The 17,153-nt window shown below is 35.5% G+C and overlaps 1 protein-coding gene across 1 annotated transcript; it reads left to right on the top strand.

The window, feature by feature from the left end:
- The first annotated feature begins 14,458 nt into the window (after positions 1–14,458).
- Positions 14,459–15,250, top strand: LOC129260411 (uncharacterized). Its single transcript, XM_054898391.2, has one exon. The coding sequence runs from the start codon at positions 14,459–14,461 to the stop codon at positions 15,248–15,250; it is 792 nt and encodes a 263-aa protein (XP_054754366.2).
- Positions 15,251–17,153: the final 1,903 nt, after the last annotated feature.

Genomic DNA, 17,153 nt, shown 5'->3' with positions numbered 1-17,153 from the left:
CATACATGATATTAAGCTCCCTGGACGGTAGTCACCTCAGTTCTGTATCACTTGTCTTTTACACAATTTAGTGTGTGTGTTCATACATGGATCCAGGCTCGTTTGACAATAACCTTAGACCACCCCTACTCATCGTCCCCATCACTTGTGTTTTACATATTTTTTTGTAACATCCTCATACAAATTTTATCCTATTAATGCAGTCTCATAAATTTCTGCCCTACATGTAATACCTATCATCTCCATCACTTTTTACATAACAGAGTAATTTGATAGATGGATGCATGCATGTCTTGGCAATAACCTATGTCTAGCAAATTTGATCAGAAGGGGGTTTTCCCTACAGCTTTTTTTCTGCAGTACATGTATATATATATATATATATGACTTTTTGAATAAAGTTAGATGTATTTCTGTGAAGACCCTGCAATTTGGTTTTGTGATCCATGTCTTTATACTGTGCGGGGTGTAGGCTGGTTAAGAAAAACCAAATCAAATCAATTCAAATCAGTTCATTATAGAAGGCACAAATTACAATTACAATAAAAAATATTCACATAGAAATTGCACAAAGATTCACTGATAAAAATGATAAAAACAAAAATGCTTTAATGAAAATATTTATGATGAAAACTCTTTAAAATCATCAAAGATATCATGTGAAAACACCCTTCATAATATCAGGGTTCCCAGCTCATTAGGGAAATGAGGGAAAATTGTTTTAATTTTTTTCAGTCTGGGAAATATCAGGGAATTTGATTAAAAAATACCTAAAATCAGGGGAAAATGCCTCAAATGAGGGAAAAATCAGGGAATTTTGAATGTCCCATAAGCCGAAAGCATGGTTGTCAGTCAGATTCTGTTATATTTTGTTGCATATCAAAACAACATCCATTGAATGACTGGTTATGGTGGTACTATTAGTCTTATATTTACTGAAAATGCGCATAAGTTACTGCAACGACTTAGAAAACATATATGCGAAACTGGGGATGGGTTTAAATATTTATCAGGGAATTTTAAAACTTCCTTTTTAGCATTAGCTAATGAGGAGAGTCTTTCAACAGAAACTTGATTTCTATTAATAATCCCCAGGCATTAGCTGGTACTCTTTCCTTTTTTTGTGCATGTTTTTTTTTTACTTTGATATTGTATGTTGGATATTATGATGGATTATTTTCAATGTACTGAATTAGACTATTGTTTCGAGTATAATGTTTACCTGGAAATGAAATAAACAAGAATAAATAAATAAAATAAGCTTCATCAGGGAAAAATGAGGAAATTTGTTTTCTTGAAAAGCTGGGAACCCTGAATACCCAACACAGGCAAACATGTAGAAAGTTGCAAGTTCACAAGTTCAGTCTGTGCCTAATTACATCAGGGCTTGTCTCTCTGCACTTTAATCATGGAATAGAATCCAATTTGGTTTCATGGGAGGCTCTAGGGGCAAGAGCAGAAAGTGTAAATATTGCCCATTTAGAGCTAAAAGGATGGTAAGTCTTTATAATGTGCGATGTCGATGGAAAGGTAGGCACCGTTTTCATTATACTTTCTAAAACTGGTTTACTGCAAACCGGTTCAGGAAACCAGTTTGGAAGATCGCTTTGCTAGCGTTCCCATGCGATCACCCGAAAGTGGTTTTCAAAACCACTTCACGTTAAGCGGTCTTGTTGCTATGGGAACACTCAGTGGGGTGACATGTTTCGCGCGAAATTTGAAACCCCAGCGTAGGCATTCCACACGTATACAGTGTGTGAAGTAGCGCGTTCGAAATGCGCGAAGATCGCTTCCCGAAGAACGGTTGTGTCCTCGCGCTAAAACCAGTTTAACGAGGCAAAGGCAAACTACATCGCGAGGTGGTTTTCTGAAACGGTTTGGAAGATCACTTCCAAGACCGCTTCGACCGTTCTCATAATACACGTTAAACTAGTTTCCAGTAAATTAGATTTAGGACGGTAGTGAGAATAGTGTCATGGAGTTGTTATCTTAAAGCCTTTTTGAACTTAAAGGCCATATTCATGTGAATGGAAAGTTGTTTTAAATGAATGGAGAAAAAACAAACAAGCACAACGCAAACAATTGTATCGAAATTGGAAGTAAAATAAGGAAGTTATTATGCCTAGTTTCACAAAATGGCTACATAGATCATATAATTAGTATTAGATAGGGTTATATGAATTTGGATTCCATTAGGGGCCTTTATGATCAGTCATTTAAATTAGTCCTTTTATATATTTGATTATTACTCTTCTCCAATCTTAGTGCTGAGCGCTTAGCAAGAAGGCAGAAGGTCCCATTTGTGTTTACTAGTCTGTCTGTGGTCTGACTCTGAGGGGACTGAACCCATTTCCTCCTGTTCATGAGGTGGGCACTCTTCCACTGAGCCACCATGCTAGGTTATTAACTATTCCAACAGAAAGAATAATTTGACACATAATTTTTAGTTTGTCAATACTTGGGTGGCCGCTCTTTTTATTCTGTTAAAATTCACTTTGAGATCATTACATGCATACTCATTACATAATCGGGTCCCGTTTTATATTAAAGCAACAAATACACAATATCTACAATGTATAACAAATTTACTATCAGCCAATCAGGATTTCAGTAGCTTTTAACTGCTATTGTAAATTTGTTATTTGAACAAATTTTATGACATGGATCCCTAGAGTAGATGTGGAATCATCAACTGATAAAGTCTCCAATTTTGATTCTCCATTATTCCAATTAATCCTTTCAATTATGAACAATCCTGTATGCTTTTCTTCATGTGCACTCGACGCATTCAAATTATGATACATATGGGTATCTATATGTACCGGTAATTGATAAATAGCAATGTCTCTTTGACGTCATTAATACCAAGTGCATTACCATACATCTGCATGTATAATGCTTCCAAATGACTTATTTTGATATTAATTGCAGAAAATTGATCCTCACACTGTTGACTTTCTACAATATAAAACAAAAAATCACGTTTTAGCCTCTGTATTTAGACTTTTATATCATTATGTGTTCAATATTAAAGGCTAAGCAAGAGAGCACTAGCAAGGGACTAGGGGGTAATTGGTTTTAATGATTAAACTTCTACCCCCCAAAAAAGAATCAAACGACTCTGGATACTTTTGAGTATTTTATAAATGGACCATGTTTTGTTAATAACAGCAGGTCTCTCAACTTTCTCTTTGAAAGAAAGAAACAATTTATTGGGATGAAATATGTTAAAAAAAAGCATAATTTTCTGTGGGAGTATGTATAAATACAAGGGAGAAATGTGAAAAATAGAGAGGAATGACAGTGTTTCCCTGCCTCTCTGATGGGGTGTTAAAACTGACCCCATTTGGTGTCCCAAGAGGACAACACCCTAAGGTGCTAAAATTACACACTAGAGAATGAAACTAACAACCAAAGGTGTTATGATTACACCAACAGGTTTTAAATTGACACCAAACTTTAACCCCAACAGGTATACCAAAATGTATAACAGGTATTTTTTATAACACCCACAGGTATTGAATTAACACCAACATTTAACACTAAGAGGTGTTGAGATAACACCCACAGGTACATGTATTGAATTAACACCAAAACTTAAAGGAGAATGAAACACTTGAAACCAGCTGAATCCATATCAAAGAGAAAAATCAAAGAAACATATTGTTGAAAGTTTGAGGAAGATTGAATGAATAATAAGAAAGTTATGAGCATTTGAATATTGAGATCACTAATGCCATGTAGTTCCTCCCTTTGACAATGCGACCAAGATCTGTGATGTCACACACGTACAACTCCCTCATTACTTTAGTACTTATTTCACTTATATTCTCACTTTTATAGAGTCTATCACAAGGTGAGGTGTTCTCTTTATGAGAGGACAAGTACAGAGGTTTCACAACATTATATCATTGATGAATCGTTTTTCATATGATTAGAATGAGCAAAAAGAGATGTTTTGGGGTATATTTTCAGTGTCCAAAAGGGGAGAGTTGTTCATCTGTGACATCATAGATCTTGGTCGCATTGCCAATGGGAGGATCTCCATAGCATTAGTGATCTCGACATTCAAATGCTCATAACTCTTCTATTGCTAGTCCTATTTTACTCAAACTTTTGTTGATCTTATTCTTTGATTTTTCTGCTTTCACAAAAGCTAACTTGCTCCAAGAGTTTCATTCTCCTTTAACTACTGGTACAGGTACTGAATTTACACCAAAATTAACACCGAGTTGTGTTGTAAAACACCTACAGGTGTTGAATTAACACCAAAATTTAACATCAAGAGGTGTTTTGATAACTACCACAGGTGTTGAATTAACATTAACATTTATCACTGAGAGTAAAATGATTACTGTGGTCAACTATGTAAACCAATTAACACCACAAGTTTTGGATGTGTTTAACACAAACATTAAAGATATTAAAAAGTAGGAATATCAAATAGATATTAGTTTGCCAAAAAAAAATAAGAATACTTGGAAATGGTCAAAATGCAGATCCCCAATACCCAATCTGCAAATATCTAAAAATATACATCCTGCTGCTATAGGCCTATGTCAACTGTCTATGTCCATTTAATTGTAGCAAACTTCTCCTTATCAACGGAACATTGCGCTATTTAAAGTGACAGTTTAACACCCCTCCAGGCTAGAAACTGCTTCATCTGCCCATCTATCTGTTTCTGTGGAGGCAGTGTAGTGACATCCCAATTGAATTTATTTCATTCAACAGTTTCAATTATTGTCCAGTCCTCTCCATTCATGAAAGGCCTTGTTTGCCTCCATACATGTTCAGATTCATTTACTGGTCGATATTAAAAACATAGAAATTTGTCCTCCACTGGCAATACATGTACATTATAATATAAAATACAAAAATAAACACTAATGATGTATAAATTTACAAATATTTTACACTAAAGGAATATTACTGAACATGTATTGCAAAACAATAAAAAGAAATTAGCAAAATAGTTACTCATACGACAGAATGAAAAACGAGTAGAGAGAGATAACCAAGGAGAAAGGATGGAAGAGACCATGTAAAAGCAAAAAGGAAGAAATCAACTGGATAGGAAAAAATGAGACTTAGAGTGGCAAGTAAAGAAAGGAAAGAGAAGGAAGGGAGAAAGGGGAAACAGGGGAAAGAGAGAGACAGGGAGAAGGGAAAAAATACAACATGGAGAATATGAGCCTTTGTCATTCATGTAAATAACATTGTTCATGTATTTTTTTAATAAAAAATATATCATTCTATGAATGAACATTTGATTTCTGGCAAAACCCTCTTCTTCGTCCTCTCCTGAATATTTTTTCACCAGAAATGCTTAAAGGAGAATGAACTTCTAGATATCAGTTGAAAATTATATAAAAGAGAGAGAGAAAAAACAACAACTTAGAAACAGATCAACAAATGTTTGAGGAAAAGTGGATGAATTACAAGCTAACTTGTTCCAGTGATTTCATTCTTTTTTATTGGTGCATGTATTTTTTTTTATAAAAAAGATATTCTATGAAGAATTGATATTTAATTTCTGAGAAAACCTTCTTTATCCTCTCCTGAAGATTTTGCACCAGAAATGCTTAAAAGGAGAATGAAATTTCAGATTCCAGTTGAAAATTATAAAAAAGAGAGAAAATTACTTAGAAACAGATCGCCAATAGTTTGAGAAAAAATGGATGAATTACAAGCTATAAACTTGTTCCATGGTTCCAATGGTTTCATTCTCCTTTTTATATTTAATGCACAGAAAGGGAATAGTTCATACAAGAACATCTGTTTGGCATACCCATCTTACAGGGGCCGCGGAACGGTTTTCAAAGTGGGGGGGCCGACCATGCAGAAAATCACAATCGTATGGTCATTTTTGCGTTTTTGCACACGGTTCCGCGGCCCCTGTCTTAGTACCCCCCCACCCCCTCTGCGGCAGAGCAACCTATGAAATAACATCAACATGAAGGAACCAAAAAAGTTACCTATATGATTGAGAATACATAAAGTAATTCATGATGGAAAATTTGGTTAAAAAATATTAATCTGTTTATATGGTTACGTTATTTTTTCAAAAGTACCTGTGTATATGGTAATGTGAAAAAATGTTCAAATTTTATGATATACTTTATACAGTGTATGGTTCATTTTCAATGGATGAAAACACTGATACGATTAGTCAAGTAATAATGTTCTTAAATGATAACTACATGTACCTTCATGTTTATGAAATAGGATGTATTTCTCTTTTTAATAATCCTTGAAGATCAGAGATAAGGCTCCGGTTGGGTTATATCTTTTGTTTTTCCATGGTTTGAACAAGGATATTAGTTTTACCCTTCCTTTCTCTCCAGTGTAAGTTGAGAAGAAGATTCTGAGAAATATGGTATGTTTTTACCTCAGATTACTTGAAGGAGATCCTTAATTTTTTCTTCATTTTGTAGGTTTAGAAGAAAAAAAAAGTGTTACCACAGATTATTTTAAGGGGAGGTAATTACCCTTGATCTGTTCACTATTCATTAAATTGTGTTTTAATTAGCGCTGTATTATTCTCAAAAAAATTTCTGAAGATACCAGTGCCTTAATACACATTTTTACGGTCAGTTTTAGTTTCTTTAGGACCTGTATGTTCCTATAAACAAACCACTGTTACTCCTGCTGGCTGTAAATTTAGGAGTGTACTCTCTATAAATGTAGGAGTAAAAAATGCAGTTCCCTACATTCAAGATTTTTTTATTGGTCAATGTAAAAAATTTGGTTTCCAATGGCTTTTAACAATATAAAGATGAAAAGTACAATATGTCATAACATAAACAAAACCAAATAAATTATAATTTTACTGTCAGTTCTTACTTTGACATACTTGAAACCCTTAAAAAAATCTTCAGTATTTTATAAATCTTTTTATTTATTTTATTCATTCGTTCATTAATTTGTTTGTTTGTTTGGTCATTTATTCATGCATTCTTGTTGAGGGAGGAATTTCTAGATGGTGAAAAGAACAAGAGAAAGAAAGGGGAAGTGTTGGGCACAGATGGAAGAAAAGTGGAGTTAGTGATAGAGAGAGAAAGGGAGAGAGCATGAAAGAAAGATAGAGAGAAAGAAAGAAGAGAGGGAGAAGGGTGGAGAAAGAAAGAAAGTAAAAAGCTAATGAAAGAAATATAGAAAAAAAAGAAAAAAGTGAAAGAAATATAAAATGAAGAGCAAGAGAAAGGAAAAGAGAAAGAAATAGGTAGAGAAAGGAAAAGAGAAATCGAGAAAGAGAGATGGAGACAGAAAGAAGGGAAAGAAAAGGAACGTGGGGAAAGAGAAATAAAACAAAGCCTGGAATTCAACCAGGTACAGAGCTCAGCTATGTTGCATGTAATCTACCTAAAGTGGTGCTTTTCTTTGCGAAACTAAAGAACCCGTCAGATTTCGTTGTTGAAAAGTTACACCGCACTTGTACTTTCACTTGTACGGTATCGTATGTCTGACAGAAGCAGGGGCGATTGTAACTTAAACTACCCTTAGAAATATTTGACCTTGACCCTGACCCAATTTTGGACCTCCTGCAAAGTTTTGCTTTCATTGTAATGCGCGGTTTGTTCAAAATTGGCCGTATTCATGTTTGGCATTTTCATCAACTTATATTTTGGATTTCCAATTTTAATAGTCCACTCATCTTGCATATACATGTATAGAGCACATCACAATGTGTAGCTTTGTTATTTCTCTAATAATTACCCAAAGTGTTGTTCATTACTAAAATGGGCTTGACTTGGGTTCAGGATTTAATGTGATTTCTGTCTTTTAATAAGTCCTCTGTGGATTTTGTGCAGTATTCAAATTCAATTCAAAATTTGAATATCAACTGCCAAAGCAACTTTGAAATTCAAAGTTTTAATTTGAAATGAAAATCACTGTCCTATCAGAAAAAATATTATCTATTACAAATGAAAATTCAAATTTCAGGCATCAAGTTCTAATTACTAATGTCAAAATTCAACTTTTTAAAATTCTAAAAATTCTGAATACCAAATTTCTATTTTTTATAAATCCAGTCTAAAATATACTGGTTTCAATATAAAAAATTGGAATGCAATTATCCCAATAGAAATTAACTTATTATTCAAATTCACAGAGTGAGAAAAAAAAATCAAATTCAAAATGACTGTCTTAAAATCTATCGGTGTCAATAGAAAAATTATGAATGCAATCTTCCCCAATATGAATTGACGTTAGATTAATTTCACAATGAGAGAGAAAAAATGAAATTCAAATTCAAAATGAATGTCCATCAAAGTACTGATACAACACCAACATAAAATTTTGATTTACAGTTCAATTCAATTCAAGTTTATTTTGCTCTCTGCATAAAAATGAACACAAGTGTGGTAAAATACAAAGGAACAAAGTTTACATAACATCAAAGACATAAAAAAGTAGAAGTCGTAGGGTGAAAAATTGTTGGATAGTAAGCCGTCTCAAAGTTTCTCCAGTATAGTTTTAAAAAAATGATGGAAATTCATTTTTAGCATTATTGAATTTTCTCACGTAGGTTGGCGAGAACATAGACGGTATGTTTGGGGGGTAGAGTTACAATAGGCGGTTTCAAACCGCCTCGATCACGAGAATCCCCGTTAAATTACGAGAACATTTTTAGGCTAAAAAATACCCATTAATTATTCCTGCATTCACACCGCCCCGAAACATATCCTTCGGGATAAATTCCTGAAGTTAGGAGCATGCGCAGTATGGTCTAATAAGCAGGCAAGGCGCGAGATTCAAAACGTCTAGCCCAGCAGCCACCCACGGCGCCCGCGCCCAACGAGACGCTGGGCTAAAAGTTCCCGTAAATTGCTTTCACATTGCCAAAATACCTGCGACCTTGGAAAAATCCCCGCGAAAGTTCTCGTAATTTTGCCAAGTACCTACTATTTAGCGGGTATTTTCTTTCGGGGAAATTACGCGTAGTTTGCTTTCACATTTAATACCAAAATACCTGGTATTTTCTGATCGGGGTAAATTTCCCGATCAGAGAATACCTGGAACTGACGAACTCCGAGGCGGTCTGAAACCACCTAATTTTGACATAGTGTGGAGAGAATTGGGAGCAGATTTTGAGATGATTGTGGTCTTGGTTTTGTGTTTCGTATAACATTACTTTGACTATGCTGAGGGCACGACCTTTTGAACTTGACCGATTTGTAGCAATGTGTCTACTTTCAGTAAATCCTTCGCTGATTGTTGTGTGAGAGAGTGAGAGGGACAGAGAGAGAGAGAGAGAGAGGGAGAGGAAATGAGGAAGAGAAATGGAGAGAATGGAAATGGAATAAATGTAAAGCGACGGAGGAAAAGAGACAAGACGAAAGAGATTTTAAATCGGTAATTTATTGTTGTTGAATATTCATTTTTAGGCTACACGCATAATTTGCACTAAACACTAATTTTGGAACTCACTGAGAAATTGATGGAAGAAAGTTTTCCTGCCTTAAAACATCATTTACGTGTACTGCAGGAAAATAGTTTGAAGTTTGCACTGCATAACATTTTGTTTGTGTACTATTCCCATTGAAATGGTGTGATTTGTTGTTGAAAAAAGTGTCTGGTTCGATATACATGTAAGTACAGCATTACACATTCATTTTTTGTGTGATAAATCAACTCAGATGATTAATGTAAAATGTTGTGACAAACCTTGAAGCATACTTTCATTTAAAATAATTATTTTATTTTCAATTACTTTTATCTCCGCTACAGTTTTGAAAGGCCTCACCGAGAGAACTTGAGGGGTTGGCTCTCATCAAGGCTTTGAACCTAAGAGCTTATCGTACATGTATGATTGCTGTGTAGATCCAGTCGACCTTGCCGTGTAGATCAGGTTGACACTGACGTATAGATCAGTCGACATCGCCGTGCAGATCCAGTCGACATCGCCGTGCAGATCCAGTCGACAGCATCGTGTAGATCCGGTCAACATTGCCGTGTAGATCCAGTCGACATCGCCGTGTAGATCCAGTCGACATCGCCGTGTAGATCCAGTCGACATTGCTGTGTAGACGTCTTCATCCCCTCGTCATGTGCGACTCCACAATAAGTTCTCTAGACTCTGATATGATGATGGGTAAGGGATCGTATTTTTATTATTGAGGTGCGTTCTGACTAAGCAGAACGGGGAATGGTCTTTGGAATACAGCATTAGTAAAAATCATTCGTAAAAAATCTGCCATGCGAGCAATCATTATGCATCATGGTAATTAATGATTTTTGTGTATCAATTGTAAATATCAGCCCAACAATTATTGCGCAATACTGTAAATTCAGAAATGTTTGCGGTACGGTACATTAAATTTCGTGGCAAGATCGGGGAGCACAAATTTTGAAAGGTGTATGCGAACTTATGAGGCATTTTTTGAACCGGGGTTCAATTGCATGTATACTTTTGTCAAGGAGAGGTATAATTTGACCTATAGAGGGCGACATTTAAACAAGTTAGCGTCAATATGCTTCATCGCATCGTGCACATCACAATAATATTTTTTTCCAATATGAGCATTTTTTTAAACAGGCGCAGATCGGTATTTTAATTGCGATGTTGCTTGAAATATGCTGCTTGATTGGATGAGTGTTTAGGTCTGTTTGACATGTCTTGTTGATCGCCCAGGTGGGTCAATTGATGATTGATCCCATGCACTTTGTATCATCGCAACCCCCCACGGTCTCTACCCGGCACTCGGCCCCATACCATACCAGGCCAGCAGCGCCTCCATTTTGCGTCCGCCGTCATGCTAAATGTCACAAAAGCTCATGATTGGGTGAGAACAATGCTGAATTACGCCACTGTAGAGCTAGAATATGAGCAGAAAATACAATTTTATCGCCTGAAATGTTATTTGAAACCAGCCACACATGGGGTACAGACAGAAGTAACTTCATGATTATGGAGTGTGCAGAGTGAATTCAAGAACCGGCAGATACATATGTTTTGAAGCCGCCCAGCATGAAAAATTAATCGCGCAAAAATAACAGCGTTTACAGACTACAGTATATTACAGGACCTTGTTGATACAATCAACGCTTATTACTTTAGCTTCATTGGTCTGCACTTGGCCAGAGTCGCTCAAGAGATGACTCTCGGCTACTGATCTGAATATTATTATTACAGTATTCAGATCAGTGCTTTTAGCATTGACTTGCAGCTGTTCTATATGCTGACACAGAGGGCTCCCTTACTTCTTTCATTACAGTCTCTAATTTGTTTCCCCTATAGATGTATTCATTGAATTTGATCTGCCCCCAATTGTCCATAATATTGTATATTTTTTAAAATAAGCCTCATTTTGCTGGTAGGCACTCATCAATGCATCATTCTTTTTTCGGTATTCATCTTTATAGCACAGTAAATAGTCAAAATAAAAACACATTCAAGTCTCCAGATACGATATAGTTAGATAATAAATCTAAAATTTATGTTTCATTGACATTAGTATCAATCCATATTAAAGTGTTATGGATTTATTGCATGTATAAAGTACATGCATATTCTCCCATTACTGTTTACAGTATGATAAATTGACTATTTGTTTTCCTCTTTCAAATGATTTTAAGAATATTGTTTTATGACATTATGTAGTTTCAGATATTTGTAGAATGAAATATTCTGCTTCGTGAATATTCTTGCTTGGTGATCTTGGCCATGAAATCATTCTACTTGTGGTATGTGGTCATTTGCTGACCAGCAAGGATAAGGATACATTTCTAAGTGCTCATTGGCCGTGTGAAACTTGATGTCCATCAGAGGTCAAAGAGATCCAATCTGTACTTTCACTTGGCTGTATTCACATGAGATCATGATGATCATCCATTTGTAGCCCCGTTCACATACATCTTTTACAAGACACCATTCCTCCTTCAAATGATTTAAAGCAAAATGTTTTATGATATTGCTTAGTTAAAGATATTTGTGGAATGAATAATTCTTCATAAATATTATTGCTTGATGATCTTGGCCATAGAATCAATTATCCAACTTATGGTAAGTGGTCCTTGTTGACCAGCAAGGTTCAGTTCCTGTTTGGTCATTGGCTGTATGAAACTTCATAGGTCAAAGAGATCCCATCTGTACTTTTACCTGACTGTATTTACATGAGATCATCCGCTTGTAGCCCTGTTCATAGTATAATCTTTTATGTGATTAGTAAAATTAGTAAAATAATAAACCAAAAACATATTTTTCTTCTTCTTTTTTTGCTGGAGTTCCAGTATTAGTACCCTTGCTTGAATAAGAATTACTTTTGTGACCTTTATGTGTACATTTACAGTACATGTATGTAGGCCCAATGTTCATTTTTAGGACTTTTATTTTCCAAGAAATCAAACCCACCCTGTTTCGCATTATTCTACATGTACATGTATCTGAATGTTACAAGGGGATGGAGTATGTTTCAATTTAATCATCATCAAGTAGATATTTGACTTTGTAATCTTGATTATTCTTTTAAAGTAAGAAATATTCTTGATAAAACAGTCAAGCAACTTTTTATCCTGATTTTTCTCTCACCTGCATATTCTGATATGCTTTTCACACTGCACTTTTTTCCCTTAACCCCAGGAAATTGGTGGGGCTAAGGGGGGGTCTTAGCCCCATTGATTTCCCGGGGTTAAGCTTAGCCCACTTCGTTTTCACACTACGTTTTAGCAAAGTGGGCTAGCACGGTAAATAGTACGATACTATCTGGCCCTGCAAAAAAGCAGGGTTAGCCGGCTTATTGTGGTGCTAGCACCACAATTGCGGTGCTAAGAGATGCAGTGTGAAATGAAACAGGGCTAAGCAAATGTGGGGCTAAGCATTAGCCAATCACAGAAGTCGAAATTGCACATTAATTGCGCTCTGTATGGTAAAATCATCAATATTTATGAGCTGTGCGATTGCCTGGGGTTAAGAAAGACAGTGTGAATTGAAAAAAAGAAAGTATGGGGTTAAGGATAGTCCGGGGTTAAGGATAGTATGGGGTTAAGGAAATGCAGTGTGAAAAGCATATATATGAGGACTATAGGCACTGCTTTTCCGATTGTGGCGGTGTCTTCAATATTGAAGTCTTAGTAAACCAAGGTTAAGCTTTTGAAATGTCATTGTTACTTTTATTTAGAGCTACATGTACAGATGTAGGAGATGAAATTTGGACAAAAGGGTAATCAAGTCTCACTGGTTATTTTGGATGAGTTTTGGGTCACATGACCAAGGTCATTTAGGGTCAATGAATTTTGACCTTGTTTTAGGTATCAACATTGAAATCTTTAATAACCAAGGTTCAGTTTTGAAATATCATTGTGACTTTATAGAAATGATTTAGACCTACATGTAGTACATGACATTTGTACATAAGGGTAATCAAGTATCTCTGGTCGTCTTGCATGAGGTTTACATTGTAGATCACATGATTTAAGGTCAAAGTTAAATTAGGGTCAATGAACTTTGACCGTTTGGAGGTTGTTTTTTGTCTCGCCTGCATAGCAGAGCGAGACTATATGCGCCGCTTTTCCGACGGCGACGGCGGCGTCAACATCAAATCTTAACCTAAGGTTAAGATTTTGAAATGACATCATAACTTAGAAAGTATATGGACCTAGTTCATGAAACTTGGACATAAGATTAATCAAGTATTACTGAACATCCTGCTCGAGTTTCAGGTCACATGACCAAGGTCAAAGGTCATTTTAGGGTCAATGAACTTAGACCATGTTGGGAAAATTATTTTCAAAATCTTAACCGAAGGTTAAGTTTTTGAAATGACATCATAACTTAGAAAGTATATGGACCTAGTTCATGAAAGTTGGGCATAAGGTTAATCAAGTATTAGTGAACATCCTGCTCGAGTTTCAGGTCACGTGACCAAGGTCAAAGGTCATTTAGGGTCAATGAACTTTGGTCAAGTTGGGGGTATTTGTTGAATTACTATCATAACTCTGAAAGTTTATGGATCTAGTTCATAAAACTTGGGATATAAGAGTAATCAAGCATCACTGAACATCCCCTGTGAGTTTCAGGTCTCAAAACCATGTCAAAGGTCAGTTAAGGTCAATAAACTTAGGCCATGTTGGGGTAATTGTTGAATTGCCATCATAACTTTTGAACTTAAAAGTGCTCTGACATTTTGTGCAATTTTGCCGTGTTTCCTGACATTTTGTGAAAACGATTTATATGGTTGTATCAGAAACTGGATAGCGGATATCAAGGATATACTCATTTTTCAATTGGATAACTTATTTGGATATTATCGAACGTTTTTTGCTTGAAATTTCGATCATTTTGGAGAGGAAAGTGTCAATAAACTTCTAAAAATAACTTCATTTACGCGTCATTGCCTAGCAACGCATCATTAAACGCATACTGGCCTGGATGGAACGCATCACTGGTATCTCTTTGCGCAACCATTCTTTGTGCGCGTAATTCTAATTGTTTCCTGTCATTGTGACGTCAACGATGTCTGGGAAGAGAAAGTCGTCGAAAAACAACTCTGGTGATAACATAGAGACGAATGAGAGCTATCTTCTATCACTAATCAAGGATGAGCTAGGGAAACTCTCCAATTCCTTGAATGCTAAGCTGACCGTTTTGGAGCAGTCGATCGACAGTGTACGAGAGGGACAAAGTAGCATTGTCAACTCGCTGTCGTTCCTCAACGAGAAATTTGAGGAAATGAAGTTGAAGGCCGAGAAGATTGAAAAGGAGAACAGAGAACTGAGGGAGCAGAACATCTGTCTTCAGAAGAGGTTCAGTGAGTTGACCTTCCAGCTTAACGATCTTGACCAGTACCACAGGAGAGTCAACTTGGAGGTGGCAGGTGTACCAGAACGACCGGGAGAGGTTCCTGAAAGGATCATACTCAATATTGCAAAACACATCAGCCCAGAGCTTGCAGCATCCGACTTCGATGTGGTTCATCGGCTGGGTTCCAAGCGCCAAGCTGATAACAGAGCCCGTCCAATCATCGTGCGATTCACCACAAGACGTGCTCGGAACATCATGTATGATGGAAGAAGAAAGCTGAAGACCCTCAGCACAAAAGATCTTGGATACAACAGCGATGGCAAGATCTACCTCAATGAAAACTTGATCGCTTCCACTAAGGAGCTAATGAAAGATCTCAACAAGGCCCGCCGAGATGCCGGATACAAGTTCTTGTGGACCCAGAATGGCCGAATCTATGTAAGGAAGGATGAGAAGTGTCAACCCATCATCATTCATTCCAGAGAGGACTTTTCCAAACTGTAGTAGGACTATCCTTCATCCATTCCATGTTATTCGATTTTCCAGTATTCTTTTCATTTATTATGAAATTCTCGTCCCAAAATTTTTCGCATTGTTCAATATCTGTGTTATTTTCCGTGGTATATTTTGCATTCCTTCACTGCCCTTTCAATAATATTTCAATACCAGACATTTTATGGAGGTCATTTTACTAATTTTTGTGTGCAAATATTCTTCATCGCCCGTTAATAATTGTATTAGATAATCTTTATTTTGTTAACTATTACAACTGTAGTATTTTCCGAACTCGAATTTTGGGTCATGATGGTATCAAATCTAAAAAATGCTTTATATGCTTAGCTTACAAAGATTTTGTTTTAAAATGGCAATATATTATATTTCATAATGGTGGATAATATGCGTGATTTCCCCTTTTATCATCTGAATAATGATGATTTCTTATTACTAAATCATCAAGATAAAAGCAATGTTATCTCAAATCATCATACTCCATTTGATAGATTTTCTACTGATATTCTTACAAATAATTTTGATGAACTTCAAGTTGAATTCGATATTCATGATAAAGCATACAATCTTTCCTCTTCTCCATATTATACAGAAAATTCATTCAAAGACTATGCTAAATTGATTGGAGAAGATGATGTTTTTATTTTGCATTTGAATATAAGAAGCGCTAACCAAAACTTCGAGAAATTACGATTATTATTAGAAAATACACAGTTTGCCAATCCCCCAATTATTGCTCTTACTGAAACTTGGTTTACGGAAACCCCGAATTCCTTATGCACCCTCCCGAATTATGATATTGTTATAAACAATAGGAAAAATAAAATTGGAGGTGGACTAGCATTATATATTCCGTCTTCATTTGATTATGCAATTAGACATGAATTTGAATATATGAATGAAATCATCGAATCCTTATTTGTAGAAGTAAAGATTCAAAAAGATAAGAAAACTCTAATAGGTGTCATCTACAGACCTCCTCAAACTTCTTGTATAGAAGATTTTTTACTTGCTACTAATGAACTTTTGCAAAACGGAGAATTGATAAATAACAATTGTATCATCACTGGTGATTTCAATATTAATCTCTTGACCAGTAATCACTCTTTAACAAATGATTTCCTTGAATTAATGTTATCTTCTACTTTTTTGCCTATTATTTCTAGACCAACCCGTATTACTGATCATTCTGCTACGCTTATAGATAATATATTCTGTAACTCTCATCCTCTTCCGAAAGCTGGCATTGTAACGACAGACATATCCGATCATTTTCTTATTTTCACCCATATCCAAACAATGCAATCACTCGCAAAAATGGAAAAGAAATATAGGATCTGTCGCAACTTTAGTGATAAAAATATTGAACGCCTTCAAGAAGATTTAAGCTCTGTTGATTGGTCTGACGTTTATAACTCGAATGTGAATGTCGATGACTCATTTGACATATTTTTGAAATCTTTCAATGACTGCTTAGATTCTTGTGTTCCTTTAAAGAAATATCGAAATTACGATTATAAACGTGTTCCAAAGCTCCCATGGGTTTCAAAATCGATATTAAGGTCTATAAATCGGAAAAATAATATGTATGTTTCTTATATATCAAATCCAAATGATATTTCAAGGAATAGATACACGTCTTATAAAAATACCTTAACAACTACTCTCCGAATAGCAAAAAAGAGGTTTTATTCAGAAAAATTAAATTCATATAAAAACGACCTTAAAAATACATGGAAAACAATAAATGGGGCCCTAAACAAAATTAACAAATCTAGTGCTGTTCATAAATTATGTGTAGATGGAAATATGGTTGAAGATACTCATTCTATAGCAAATGAATTTAATACATATTTCTCTCAAATTGGACCAAAGTTAGCTGGAAATATTATGCCTG

The sequence above is a fragment of the Lytechinus pictus genome, unplaced genomic scaffold, assembly GCF_037042905.1.
Source record: "Lytechinus pictus isolate F3 Inbred unplaced genomic scaffold, Lp3.0 scaffold_20, whole genome shotgun sequence".
Taxonomy (NCBI): Eukaryota; Metazoa; Echinodermata; class Echinoidea; order Temnopleuroida; family Toxopneustidae; genus Lytechinus; species Lytechinus pictus.
This window is presented reverse-complemented; position numbering and strand designations above follow the sequence as displayed.

Coding starts and splice junctions, on each gene's coding strand:
- LOC129260411 (XM_054898391.2), top strand. CDS start 14,459: ATGTCTGGGAAGAGAAAGTCGTCGAAAAACAACTCTGGTGATAACATA.